This window comes from Phascolarctos cinereus, unplaced genomic scaffold (genome assembly GCF_003287225.1).
Source record: "Phascolarctos cinereus isolate Bilbo 61053 unplaced genomic scaffold, phaCin_HiC Scaffold_2;HRSCAF=192, whole genome shotgun sequence".
Lineage (NCBI taxonomy): Eukaryota > Metazoa > Chordata > Mammalia > Diprotodontia > Phascolarctidae > Phascolarctos > Phascolarctos cinereus.
Genome location: NW_027555625.1, coordinates 103,033,338 through 103,048,649, shown reverse-complemented (window position 1 = coordinate 103,048,649; position 15,312 = coordinate 103,033,338). Strand labels below are relative to the sequence as shown.

The following is a 15,312-nucleotide window of genomic DNA, read 5'->3' as shown; positions in this document are numbered from 1 at the left end:
TCCATCAAATAGAAAATTTTGGTTAATTAGCCCCACAATTCCTTCACACATCATGAATCAGAGAAGGGGAATGTTAAATACCAATTCAATAGTAAGTTAATTGTAACGCATAATGAGAATCTAATGCAATAAAGTGTGCCAAGAATACATTTAGGCAGTGTGGGTGTGGGAGGCGATGCAGGATTTTGCTTTACAGAATTGTCTATGTGTACCATAACAAGAAGTGGTAACTTTCAGCTAGTAAATGCAAATAACAGAAAAAGAGCAAGAGTCAAAAGATTCTGTCTTCTTCAACATGATGAGTAGACGGAATATTTTATTCAAAATGACTAAAAATACAATTTAACCCCTAAGTCAGCTACATTGCTTCTGTATCTAAACTACTGGCTGTTTCACCAATGTGACATTCCACCTCTCAGGTCCAGGCATACAACCTGGCTGTCCTCCATCCGTGGAATCTTCTCCCTCTTTTTGTCAACCACTGACCTCCCTGGGCTTCCTTTAAGTCCCAAATAAGGTCCTATCTTCTACAGAAAGCCCTCTAACCCCTCTTAATTGCAGTGCTTTCTCTCATGTCGTTATTTCCTATTTAACCTGTATATAGCTTGCTTTGTAATGTTGTCTCTCCCATTAGATTATAAACTCCTTGAGGGCAGAGACTGTTTTTTGCCTCTCTTTGTATCCCCAATGCTTAGCATGGTGCATGGCACATAGTAGGTACTTAACAAATATGTATTGAATGAATAAATGAAATCCTTTCCTAATGGAGTTTTGGACTTGTTCTTGACTCTAGTGTACTATTCTATTCAAATAGATTTGTACTTTAAAAATTTAGGCACTTAAGCTTAGGTACCAGAAAAAAAATCTTAATTTTTAAAAAATGAGCATCATTTATTGATTCTTAAATGTACCTGACTCGGAGGACAATGAAAGACCCGTCTTTCATTCCCAGTGCTAACTGAGATCCATCTGGGCTGAACGATACGCTGCGTACTGCTTCTTCCATATTACAGCGGGCAATCAAAGCGTGATCAGCAAGGCTCCACAATCTAAGCGCAAGAACGATATCAACTCATTCCTTCTCAGTACCAAATTTCTTAAAATTATTGACCTACGCAAAGCTGGAAAGTTTAAGTTATTTTATACCATAGAACTTCATTCTTACTTCCAACAATATAGTTCTCCCATCAGTTTCCTTCCTTCCTTTCTGTGAGTCAATGTGACAGGCGGAATATCCCTCAGGATTTCTGCAAGTCATTTTCATCGCCTGAAAAATCTTTTTTGTTATACAACATTGACAAGGATTTGAGATGCCTGTATAAATAAGTCATATACACTACATACAATGCTTTTTTATTTCTCTTTGGAAATACAAAATTATTATTCATTTAAGCAAAGGATCCATAGGTAACCAAGTATTAAAATAGGGATTCTTAAACATTTTTGTGTCATGGACCCCTTTGCTAGTCTGATGAGGCCTATAGACCCCTTTTTAGTATATTTTTGAATGAATAAAATAATATGCATAGGATTGCAAAGGGAATCAATTATTGAAATGCAGTTGTCAAAATGTTAAAAAAAATTTTAAAGTTCACAGTGAGAATCTATGACTTAAAGAAACAAAAGTTCAAAAAGTAGATAGTTAACATTTGGATTTAGATTAGCCATGGAGCTAATTTTTCTATTTATTTGGACACATGTTGATTGAAATGCATATAGATCTTACTTAAAACACCCTAAAGGGGAAACACTTTTAAGATGGGGAGCATGGCTTATAATTTAATCATGCTTATGAAAGAAAGTTACTGAAGGGAATAATGACATGCCTATTAAAACTAGTTGCAAGCCTGAATGTAGAAAGTTCTATACTCGTAATTATCAAAATCTTGGTGAACCGCTCCCTATCAGCTAGTCATTGATTGGTCTACCCAAAGAGAGTTGGTGTAACAACACTGGCAAATTAGCAAAGCCACCATTCAATAGAGACTGAACTCAAGGTGCAGATACAGCTAATGTATAGCTTTTAACTGTGACAGTCATAGGCTTATCAACTCAAGTCAAAGAACTTAGACTATTTGGGATAATTTGAGAACCAAGAATTGAGCATATAATATTTAAACATACAAATATAATTTGCATATAGTGGCATTTGGCTCCTAACCTGTTATTAGCAGTCTACACTACAAACTTCTGTTACACTCAGGTGCAAAGACATTGGCTAGAAGGAGAGAAAAGTTTTTTTATTGTATATGTTACAAATCACCAATGGGAGAGGATAGAGTGATTGGGAGAGAGGAGAGAGGAAGACCTAAAAATACCAAAACACTTCAGAATTATATCTAGTCAAGTTCCCATCAATAAGAAGAGCTAATTCAATATTTCAGTATATTCATATGCAATGTAAGGAAAGGACAATAACTCACTTGTATCAAAGTTTCTTTAAGAGCGTTCTGCCATCCCAAATTACTGTGGGTGTCTTAATTACAACGTGAGAGTCATACTATTACTAATAGGCCTTTGGCTGTATACTTAATCAATCTGTGCTGATCAAATTTCTCACAAATTTTGGTGTTCTCTCTATTACCCTTGTCTGAAATTCATAATCTTGGGCAATTTGGGCTGGGCCCAAACTGAGCCAAAAGGTTACTTCAGTGCTTTAAGTACTCTGGTACTACTGTTTTAGGTGGGCCTGAGTGAGCCAGGAATGAAGCAGAGATAGAAAAACGGGAAAGGAAACAAGTTGAGAAAGGTGACCATAAACAAAGCAAAATTCGGTTTATATTTTAACCCACAAAATGAAGGGACTAACCTACATTTTAACTGTAGGAACTGATGAGGCTTTGGTTCTGTAGGGACTGTGAAGATGGTTACAATGAGCCTTCAAGAGTGAATATTAGATTCAGACTGGTAAAAAAGAGACAGTGACCACAAATCTTAATTTGCACTGTCTTATCTCAGACTTGAAACCCAGAATGATTCTCAGACTTTTTCCACTGGTCACCACCAACTGTTAGCAAAAAATGCTGAACAAGCATCATAACTGCCCTCAGCTATGATTTAATAGACCACTTTTTCACTCTTCAGAAAAGCATGACTCTCTGAGTTAGACATAATTATTTTTCATAATGTCATCTTCTGTATTAAAAACACAAGAAATCCATTGCAAGAATACTCTTGGTCTTAATCAAAAAGACTATGTTTTCTTGTAAGACCTGGCAGAAAGAAGGCAGTTCAGAGAGAGAGAGAGAGAGAGACAGAGAGACAGACAGACAGAAAGCTGGACTTGGAGTAGGGAAACTCAAACCTGGCCTCAGCCACATCCTAGCTATGTGATCCAGGCCAGTCACTTAACCTCTGTCTGCCTTATTTTTCTCATCTATAAAACAGAGATAATAACAGCACCTACCTCCCATTTGATCTTGCTAATAAGATCAAATGAGATATATTTGTAAAATGATTGCAAACCATAAACACTATAAAATGCTCTCTGATATTATTACTTGCACTCAATTTTAGGACAATGTACAAAGTCATACATGTTAATTAATTAAAGAAATAAATGCTTTGTGTGTGTTGAAGAACACTTTTGAGATTAAAGTTCTAAGTGATGATGAATGAGTAAAGAGGCTCTACTTGAAGTGTGCATTGAGATAAAATTGGAGCCCATCAATTACTGTGAGACACACTGTAGAGTGTCAAAAGTCCAAGGGGAAAAACCTTCAGTAAGAAAGAGAGCTGGATTTCAACCTACAGTGTCTCCTTTGGATCAGATGTGACCCAAAGGGTTTCAGGGGTGACTTGGAATGTAAATTTCAGTGTGAGCATTTGTATCTTGGAAACTACAAATCAGGGCTTGATTTGTTATTTAGTAGATTGTCTAGACTTAAGAAAATGCCAGAGAAAACGTTCAATTTGAAACTTAGAAGTGTGTCATTAATTTTTGGATAACTGGTTGTTTACTTGCTCATTTACTAGCACTTTTGTGTTTAGTTGCTTTCAGTCATGTCAGACTCTTTGTGACCCCATACAATGTTTTCTTGGCAGAGATACTGGAATGGTTTGCCATTTCCTTCTCCAGCACATTTTTGCAGATGAGGAAACTGAAGCAAGCAGGGTTAAATGACTCACATAGTAAGGGTCTGGGGCTGGATTTGAACTCAAGTCTTCCTGACTCCAGGTCTGCAACTCTATCCACTGCATCACCTAGCTGGTGCCCACACCTGGTTTTAAATTACTGAACTGAATAAGCTTTCACTTGAGGGTAAAATCCAAAGAAATATCCAAAAGAGATGGCAACTAAAACCAGCAAAAAGTTGATTATGAATTGGCAGTCTTAGTGTCTGCATTTGTGGGTTTAAGTTGGCTTTTCTTTTTAAGGAAATGAAAGATAGGAGGAAATGAAGCTGAGAATCAAAGGGGATCATGTGGTAGAATTGAGAAGGAGAGAGAGTTAGTCACGAGCAGCCTTACCGGACAGATCGATCATCACTGCCTGTAACAGCTAAAGGTTTCTTGGGATGGACGGCCAGGGCCCAGAGCTCCCCTTCACAATGACCTTGCATGATTAACATCGGCTTATCTCTTTCTCTCACTATCACTTCAAATATTTCACTGTCCTGTGTACCTGCTAAAAGTCGATCTGCTTTCCAGCAAACACTACGGATGGACAAACCTGGAAGAGAAGAAAATAGTTTTACCTAGTTGCAAAGATAAGTCAAATTGAAATATGCCCAACATTAAAAGCGCATCCTATATTGAGCAAGAAACACTCTAGTGGGGATAAGCAGTCCAGAACCATAATTGGGAGATAGAGGGCCTGAGATTCTTTTAGAAAGAGGATCCTATTTAGATAAGTCTTCTAAAGATTGTTCTGGTTTTGAAAAGAATTTTCTTTTTCGAAAATATTTTCTTCTTGTTCTGATGACTAATCTATTGTTGTTACAAAAAATTGTATCTGTTTCTTTTCTGACTTGAGATAGCTATAAGTTTTTACAACATGTATTAGTCCATCATAAATTGAAGGTTAGCCAAAAATAATGGGAAGTCTTTCTTTGTAAGAACCCAATGCTCATTTAAGTCATTTCCTTATGGTTTCCTATGAAAATGAAGAATTATTTACAATGCTAGGATATTAGCATCGTTTTAATAAGGTATACATGGGAGATACTATAGCATAGCTTATTATCATTTCAGGCAGGTTTAGCATGAATTTTATTGCACCATATTATCATTTCGATGGGTAAACAGATGCATTGTGTCCCAGCAATATGCAAATGAAATACTAATTTCAGTCTCAAAATGTCATCAGACATTTGTCTCTGAGGATTTCATTCTATAAAGGACTAGCTCACTGACTCAGTGGCTGTAGGATTTGCTTTAAAAGGGTCTATGTACCCATTGTTTGAATGCATCCTTCTGGTTCTAAATTAGCACAAACTCTTTTATGAGTATGTGCATAAGTCAGAAATTTAAGCAATTAGACCTCTGGAGATCTAATCTCATAATCCCTTGTTACTTATGACATTGCCTGTTCCTGGAATGTCCTCCCCCTGCTATTGCGACATGCTGGAATTCTACCTATGCAAAAGTGGAATATATTACCCCAAAAGGTAAGGCTCTCTCCATCCCTGGAGGTCTTCAAGCAAAGACTTGAATGACCACTTGACAGATGTGTGGTAGAAGGAATTATTGTTCAGGTACCGGTCAACTTAATGACCCCTGAATACCTACCAACTCTGAGATTCTGTGATACCTAACCTTCCCAGTTGGGCTCAAATGTCACCTCCATATAGCCTTGCCGCAAACCTGGCCAGTCCAAAGTGCTCTCCTTCCTTTGAACTCTGATAATCATGATCACTAGCATTCTTATAGAGGCTTAATAGTTTACAAAGTGCTTTCTTTAAAACATTCCTAGAAAGGAAGCAGTGCAAATGTTATTGTAATTTATTGGTGAGGAATGAAATAAGAGACTTGCCCACCAGCATATAGCTAAGTGAGTGGTCATTCTGCCTCTTAAGTCAGGTGCTCTGTCTACTGCTTACATACAGCCTCTACTCCAGATCTTCGCCCTCTAAATATCATTTGTTCCTTTGTATTTATCTCTTCATAGAGTAAAAGTCCCTTGAACAATAAGCACAAATATAATGATAAGTCATGGTTATATTGGACTTGAAGGTTCACAAGGTCTGATCTTCATCATAACCCTTGTGCAGTAGACTGGGTGAGCATTACTACCTCTGTTTTAAAGATCTTTCAGCAAGTATTTACTGTATTAAGCACCTCAGATGGGGTAGTAGTCACTGTGTTAAGCACTGGGAATAGGAAGTCAAAAGCAAAAAAGTCCTTGCCCTAAAGGAGGAGATAATAAGTATACACAGAAGTATAAGTATACAATACACACCACACACACACACACACACACACACACACACACATACACACACACTCTCCCAGTTAACCAGCTCCATAAATTTGGTTTCATCCTCTGCTCTACTCTCACCTTCCATATCCAATCTGCTCTCAAATTTTAACATTTTTATCTTCGTTATACTTCTTGGATACTTCCCCTTTTCCCTGCTTGCACAGCTACCACCCTAGTTCATTCCCTCATTACTTCTTACCTAGTATTAAGTCTTTCCCTACTCTGAGCCATCCTCCACTTACTGCCATGATAATTTTCCTAAAGTATGGATCTGGCCATGTCACCCTCCTGTTCAGTGAACTCCAATGGATTCCTATTACTGCCAGGATCAAATTTAAGCTCATCTATTTGGCATTTAAAGTTCTTCACAACCTGGCCCTTCCTACCTTTCCAGTTGCATTTTACAATCCAGTGATAGTGGCTTACTTTCTGTTCCTTACATATAATACTGTGCCTCTGTGCCGACCATCTATCATGTCTGTGATGGTTTTCCCCCTTCCCTCTGCCTCTTAGTTTCCCCATTTTCCCACAAGACTCAGCTCAAATCTCACTTTTTACAGGAGGTTTGTCCACAGTCTTCCTACCAGATGATCTTTCCCCCTCAGATTACTTACAATTACCCTGCATAGGTCTTTTATGTACCTAGTTATTTACATGTTGTCTTTTTAATTAGAATGTAAACTCCTTGAGGTCAGGGACTGTTTTTACCTTTCTTTGCATCCCTAATGCTTAGCATTAGGTAAGCACTTAATAAGTGCATTGATTGATGACTTATCGATTGATGCAGGAGCTTAGGAGAAAAAAAACCAGGTCCAAATACACAGATGATAATTGAACCCACAGGAGCTGAAAAAAATCACCAAATGAAAAAATTATATAGAGAAAAGACAAGAGAGCCAGGACAGAATCTTGAGGTACACAGACAGTTAGTACATAGATGATGAGCCAGCAAAAGGGACTGAAAGAGAACAAATGGATAGGTAGAAAGAAAATCAAGAGAAGGAAAAAAAACCTAGACAGGAGTGAGTAACTAGGAATGGAGGGTGGTCAACAGTGTCAAATACTGCTGTAAAGGACTGAGAAAAAGCTGTTAGACCTGACCATTAAGAAACCACTGATAACTTGGGAGAGAATAGTTCCAGGTGATCTTTGAAGTTGGGACCTAAGTATAGATGGTTTTTTTCCCCCCAAAGAGTTTGTCTGAGAAAAGGAGGAGAAGGAAAGGGTGATAGTGAACAAAGATGATAGGATCTGGTGGAGGGATTAAGAATAGGAGAGACTTTATACATGTTGGTAGCAGAGAAGGAACCAATAGATAGTGATGGAAGACAAGACAGAGAGAAGTGAGATGATATTGGTGGAAATCTGCTGGAGAAGATGGGGAGGATGAGTCATGATTACCTGGTTTGGCTTTAATGAGAAGAGGCACTAAGGAGGAAGTACATAGGGATGATGTCAAGGAATTGTGGGATGAGGGAAAAGGGAATAGAGAGGGTGTTTTTTGGTAAAGCATGAGATAAGGTCTTTAGTTGAGAGGCTATGGTGAGGGGATGCTGTGGGAAGCTTGTGGAGAGAAGAGAGGGTTTAAAAGAGACTGTAAAGAATGGAGTAGGGAATCAATTAGGGACAACTAAAACAATTGCTTTGCTGCAGAGAGAATCCAGTTGAGGTTGAATGATAGAAATTTGTGGTATATTCAGTCAATACAGCTGCACTTCCTTCAGCTCAGTTCAGTAGCACAGGAGTAGGAGAAGAAGTGCATGGTAGGTATGATCCAGTACCGGCATTTGGCAAGATATTAGCAGTGATTGGACAAGAGTGTAAGAGATTCAAGAGTGAAGTATAGTGTATAGTTGAATTGGCTCACCAAAGGTTCAAGATTTGAAAGGGATGAGAATATACCCAGATTAGGGATGATGCTTTGAGAAAGTACTAAGAGGTGGAGAGATTGGAAACAAAACAAAACAAAACACTGAGATTCATGACCTTCTCTAGGTCACCCAGATAACAAGAAAGCCAAGATTTGAACCTGGGTTTTTCTATCTTCAAGTCCATTGATATTTCCACTCTTATCTTTGCATCCTTCTCAAAGAATAGTACATTGCCCTGTACAAAGCACAGAAGATTTAGGGCCGTCTGCAGGACTTGGTGGCAAAGTAGGCTTAGCTATGCCCAATGCAGTATTCTAGGATCAAATGGGATAATAATTGTAAAGCACTTAGCACAGTACCTGGCTGATAAAAGGTGTTTAATAAATGCTTATTCCCTTCTCCTCCTCCCAGAGACATAATCTAATGCCATTTCATTGACAGAAATACTTATATATATTACGTAGAGTCACTATCAGGAATTATATTCTCAATTTATGAAATAATTTTGATGGATTTGCATATCTATTTCTTTGTAAAATTTTGTTACAATGTCAGTGTAATATACTGTCCTGCAGAATTTTCAGAGTGAAGAATATGCAACTCGACAAACCAATGGAGACTTCTGATTGGTGCTTAATTTTATTCCATCATCAATATCATCATCTAGTCATGAAACAAAAATTGATATTGAGTATGGAGGATCTGCAGGCATCATGAAAAGTTCTGGGAAGACCAACATTTATAAGACATAATCCTTTCAGTCTAGGTCACAGGCTCATAAGATTACAGCTCTAGAGCTAAAAGGTTATCTAGTCTAATCCCCTCGTTTTATATTTTATTTTTATATGTACTCAAAACCTTCTCAACTTCCTTAGCCTCCTCTCCACTAGACTGGAGGGCTGGATGGTGGAGCACTAAACAACCCCCAAAGCTTTCCTTTATTGAGGGGTGGTATCTGAACTTTCCAGCTAACTCTACTTCCCATCAGCATCTCTGATTGGTTGGACTCCAGGGAGCATCATGTCCCTGGGCCAGGTACCCTCTGGTTCCCCCACCCTCCTCCCCACACTCCCTGCTTTCTAGCTTCCTTTTGTGCATTATCTTCTCTTTGAGGGCAGCAGCCATGTTTCTTTTTCTTATTTGTATCCCCAGTGCTCAGAACAGCGCCTGTCACATAATAAATGTTAATTGAATTGAATTATATATGAGGTGTGTGAGGACTAGGAAGGTTAAGTGATTTTCCCAAGGTCATAGAGAGCCCCAGGATTCAAATACAGATTTTCTGAGTCTAAGGCCGGTGCCTTTTCCACTGTACTAATTGAGGAGACAGTATATACATATAAAAGATATAACCATCAAAGTAGTATATGCTAAGTTAATGCTAAACTAATGGCATGAACTGCAGAAGTTCAGTGAAGGAAGAGTTTGCTGGGAGCAGGTAAGTTCAGGGAAGGCTTTGGAGAGAAGGGTGGACTTGAGCTAGTCTTTGAAGGAAGACTAGGACTCACATACACTGAGAAAAGAGAGGATGTTTCAGGTAGGTAGACTTTGCTGATAATGCATGTGTGCATATTTTTATATCTATGTATTAACAAAAACCATATAACATTCCCTTAGTGATATACCCTTCACATTAGCTATGTATTTATATATAACTATGTACATTTTTCAAGTGCTCAATATAACTCCATTTTAAATAGTCCCTTTTGATATCAACATTACTGATCTTCTTCTTCTCCTTCTCCTTCTTCTCTCTTTCCTTCTTCTTCTCCTTCTTCCAGTCAGGGTTAAGTAATTTGAACTTAGGTTCTCCTGAGTCCAGGACTGGTACTCTATCCACTGTGCCATCTAGCTGCTGCTCTCTGTATGACTTCTAACACTTTACCCTGTCATCTGGGAACAAACAGAGATTCTATACAATTTTATCCAGATTACATTAGGATTGGATTCTAGGTCCAGACTACAAAATCTAAGCCAGACTGCAAAGATGGACTCCTTCGGTTCTACTCAGGATCCAAAAAGAACATTCCAAAGTATCCTCTCCCAGGGGCTAAACCAGTTTAGTCACACTAAGTGGATGAGCCAAATAACCTGTTTAATCATCCTGGTGGAGGGACAGGGGGAGGTTTCCGGAGGACTGTTACATTTGCACTGCCTACTTAACTTAATCAGCAGGATATATCCTATCCTGCCTTAGTCAGAGACACTCATCCACCCACATGCATTCATCCTGGCACGCTCAAAGTCATCTCCCTCTTTGCCTGGCTCTGATGTTGGTCAGTTTAAGACTTCCAGACACCAAGATAATCCACAAAATTCGTCTTCTGACTTAAAATCAAGAGGTGATTATAAGTAATCAAAATTACCTTGATATACATCCCAAGAAATCAGGATTCAGCCCCCAAAGAATGGAAATTCTTCTAAGACAAGGATAGCTTTATTTTTGTCCTTGCATCTCTAGCACCTAGTATTAAATGCTGTGCTCAATTCAGGTGCTTAGTGAATGTCTGTTATCATTTGTTTCAAATTAGGACTACAGATGTTTTAATGTGTTGGCATATTTATTTATATTCTTCTAATACCTTATTATGGTTTCCTCTGAAGTCTAAGCAGTAGCTTTCTAAATGTAAGAGGCAATTAGGTGGTGCAGTAGGTAAGATCATTCCAGGCTTAGAGTCAGGAAGTTCTGTATTCAAATTTGGATTCAGACACTTAACTAGTTGGGCAACTCTGGACAAGTCACTTAGTGTCTGGGCCCCAGTTTTCTCATCTATAAAATTGGGACAATAATAGCACCTACCTGCTAGGTTTGTTGTGAGGAACAAATAACATAACAATTGTAAAGTACTTTGCAAACCTTAAAGCACTATATACGTGCTGGCTATTATTATTATTAGTCTGTCAACTAGTATTTATTAAGCACTCATTATGTGCTCAGAACAGAGCTAAGCACTGGGGAACACAAATACAAGTAGAAGGAAAAACAATCCTTAACCTCAAGAAATCTCAAGGAACAGAAGGAACCTCAAGGAAGCTGAAAAAAAGGAGGGGGAAGAGTATTTGGCCCAGGGACACGCCAGAGGAAGTCATGAGTGAATTCTGGAGAGGAAAGACTGGCCTGGGCCCTTTCCTTAAAGGAGGTGTTCTCTGATAGAGATATGTAGAGAAGGTTCAGTGAGTGGTGAAATTCTGAAGAGATTCTGACAACATCATCTTTATATATTTGAATCAATTTTTAACTATTCTGATATTAAATGAGGAAGATATAAATCCTATTTTTCCAGGGAGGTGTGGCAAAGCTAACAGTTGCTTCAGGAAAATGACTGCCTTCTCCCCATATCTGCTCTGCTAAATTATAATATGATGGGGTCCTGTTTGGAATTCAGTTGTAAGTGTACAAATACTGAGGAAAGAAGAAAAAAATCAGGCTGTTTAGTTTTATAATCTAAGTATTTTCATAAAACATGAAAATATTTCATTGCCAACATGAACCCATGTGTCCTGTTCTGTGAGGGCTGAATCTTGATTTCTTGGGACATTCACCAAGGTCATTCTCATTTCTTATAATCCCTTTTTGATTCTAAGTCAGAAGATAGAATTTTGGGGATTATCTTGGTGTCTGGGCAGGACGCTGGGCTAGTGACAATTTTCATTTTAACCTTCATTTCACTAGAAACGCCATCCTGCTGCCTATATTTTAGCTGTGTAAACTGAAGGCATTTTAAGAACACTTCACTGAAATGATGTGGTGCCAACATGTCTTGGAAAATATTTCTTTTCTAACATGAACCCATGTGCCAGTTTCTTTTTCAAGAAATATGTTCTGGTCCATGCTATTTAGAGCTAGCCAGCAGATGGTGCTAAAGAGCAACCTCCTTTATTTTTTTTAGAAAGCTCCTACTCCTTCAAGCCTTAACAAATGCTTTCCAGATTTGCCTTCCATTCAGAGCAGGGTCTGAGGCATACCATACGTCCAGCACCTTCTGCAATAGTAATAAGGGTTGAGAGTAAGAAGGCCCATTCCACAAATATTACCACATACTATCCTTCATTTCCCAGGGACAGGGCTCCCTTTTTTTATTCTGAAGCTTTTTGTGTTTTGTCAGGCTAATGAAATTAACCGTTAGGTTTCTAGATCTAACAGCACTTGGCATGCATGAAGTATCATGCTATAAACTGATGAGAGTAGCTTTGAGAGATTACAGGGTCATAGAACGTCAGTTGGCAGGGGGCTCTAGCACCCATCTAACCCAACCTGGCCTCCAAAAACAATCCCCTTGACAAAAACATCAACAAGAGGTCATCTGGTGTTTACTTGAAGACTTCTAATGAAGAGGAGCCCACTATATCCACTTTGGGCCTAGATCTGATTGTCAGGAAGTTTTTCCCTCATTTCAAGGACCATTTAAACAAAGTTTTATTGATTCATTTTGGTTTTATGTTAAAAACATTTTTTACAGATTTTTCCCATTTCATGAGAGGTTTCTTGTAAAAAAGTCAAATAGTTAATCAAAAGTAATAAATGCTACAATGACCTCATCTGAAAGTGTAGGCAACATGTCATTTGCCTCTGCAGTTTCTGCCTGATGTTCCTAATTTTGCCCTATGGTACCAAACAGAGTAAGTCTAACATCTTGGTACAATTGCCCTTCAAATTCTGGAAGAAAACAATCATATAGCCTCCCCACTCCTAACTCGGTCTCCTATCCTCCAGCCTAAGCAGCACCCACTGAGGAGGAGGAGGATTCTGACAGAGGCACAGTCACTGCATCCAAGGAAATGTCCCATCTCCTTACAGAAGCAAGCACAGAGGAGGGAAAGGAAAGTTTTAAAAATGGAGTCCCCTTTTAAACGCAATTATTCCCTAAGAAAGAGCATCTAGATGACACCGTGGGGAGAATGCTAGACTTGGGGAGAATGCTAGACTGAGGTCAGGAAGATTCATCTTCCCCTGTTCAAATATGGCCTCAGACACTTACTAGCTGGGGGAACCTGGGCAAGTCATTTAACCCTGTTTGCCTCAGTTTCTTTGTCTATAAAATGAGCTGGAGAAGGAAATGGCAAAGCACTCCAGTATCGTTGCCAAGAACACTGCCAAATGGGGTCATGAAGAGTCAGACAAGGCTGAAAAATGACTGAACAAGGACAACAACTACCTAATAGGGAGATGGGAGTTGGGGGGTGGGATATGCCTTAAGCCATTGTTTGCCCTCTAACGCCTTAGTTATTAGTCACACTTGAGGAATAATTAGATGACAACCATAGAGGCAGCATCCTTTAGCCTAACATAGTGGATAAAAAGCAGGTTTCTGAACCTGGAAGACCTGGATTCAAATCCTGTTTCTAACACATATTAGCTATGTAGCCTTGGGCAGCTCACTCATCCTTCCAGTGTTCTAGGCAACTCTTTAAGGTTATAAGTTGTATAGAAGTTGCCTACCTGGGGGGGCAGAGAAAATTCCTCCTAAAGGACACTTCGCCCCCCCCAGATACCAGTGAAATCAGAGGTTTGGTCCTACCTCCTAACCCTAAAAAAAGTAATACTGGGGGGCAGCCAAGAACATAAGGGTGGTTGTGGAGGGTACCAGAGAGAAAAGAGGAAGGAAAGGGAAATGGAAGGGAGTTAGAAAGCACCAAAGACAACCTGTGCCTACTTCGTAATTTCACTTTGAGTACGTCACTTAAAATCATCCCATGTGCTTACATACCCCTGCGTTAATACAGTTATCTACTCTATTGATTTACTGTAGAAGCTGCCTGAAGTTCCTGGGCAGAACCCAATAAATCTACCACACACCAGGCACATTTCTCATCAGTAGACATTACAAATGTGCATCTTTTCCCTCTAGATGGGGTAAATAAAAGGTAGTGCTAGGCGCAGAGAAGGTCAATAAAATACTTGTCGAATTGAGCTGAACTAAGTGTGTTTATCATCAATAGATCATCAAGTGGCAGACCAAACTGAAAGTCTTTGTAGCAATGCTAGTCTGACATTCTATAAAGCCAATATTGACCTGCTATAAAGATTTCTATCCAGTTTCTTAAGCGGTTTCATCAGCATGATGAAATCTATTTGATTTTAAATCAAGCTTAAATTTAAATGGCAAGTCAGGACCGCCACTAGGACAGCCTATCAATAATTAAAGACTTTATTGTAATGACTCTGCCATACTTAAAATGGATGAATGAACAAGATGACCAAGCTTGCTGCACTGTGGGCAGCTTAAATGAGACAATCGAGAACAGTATCAATCAATCAATAAGTCAATCTATTAGCATTTATTAAGCATCTACTAAGTGGATAAACATTAGGGATATAAAGAAAGACCTCTAGGGGAGTTTCTTGGCAAAGAGACTAGACTGGTTTGTCGTTTCCTTCTCCGCTCATTTTACAGGTGAGGAAACGGAGGCAAATAGGGTTAAGTGACTTGCCCAGGATTACACAGCTAGTAAGTATCTGGGGCCAGATTTGAACTTGGATCTTTTTGACTTCAGGCCTAGCACCCTATCCACCCTGCCACCTAGTGGCCTCATGTGCCACTTCCTATCAATGGTTACTTAATAGCTATATCCAATGGCCTTTTCTCAGTCCTCATCCTTCTTGACCTCTTACTTTTAACACCCTTGACAAGCCATTCCTCCTGGGTCCTCCTTCCCTAGCTTTCCTGACTCTGTTCTCTGCTGATTATTCTCTTACCTATTTGACCTATCCTAAGTCACATTCATGGGACCATCATCTAAGTCCCAGTCCCTAACTGTGGGTGTAGCTCAGAGTTTCTTCCAGAACATTCTTCACTTCTCTCTCCATCTTTTCACTATTGGTAATCTTTCCCCTTCTCTGGGTTCAGTGATCTATCTCTATTCAAATAATTTCAAAATCGACATCTCTAGCTCTTCATCTCTTTCCTGAGCCTCATATTCACCAAAGGCCCACTAAACATCGCCAACAAGATACTTCTCAAATTCAAGTGGAGCAAAAGGGAACTCATTATATTTCCTGCTAAACTGATCTTTCCTAGC

General features: G+C 39.0%; 1 protein-coding gene across 1 annotated transcript in view; it reads right to left on the bottom strand.

Annotated features, from left to right (window-relative positions):
• The window catches only part of EML6 (EMAP like 6), a 295,107-nt gene that overhangs the window by 108,390 nt on the left and 171,405 nt on the right, over positions 1-15,312 (bottom strand). The window contains 2 exon segments of the mRNA XM_078149518.1: positions 912-1,049; positions 4,471-4,672. Coding sequence (XP_078005644.1) covers positions 912-1,049; positions 4,471-4,672 — 340 coding nt within the window.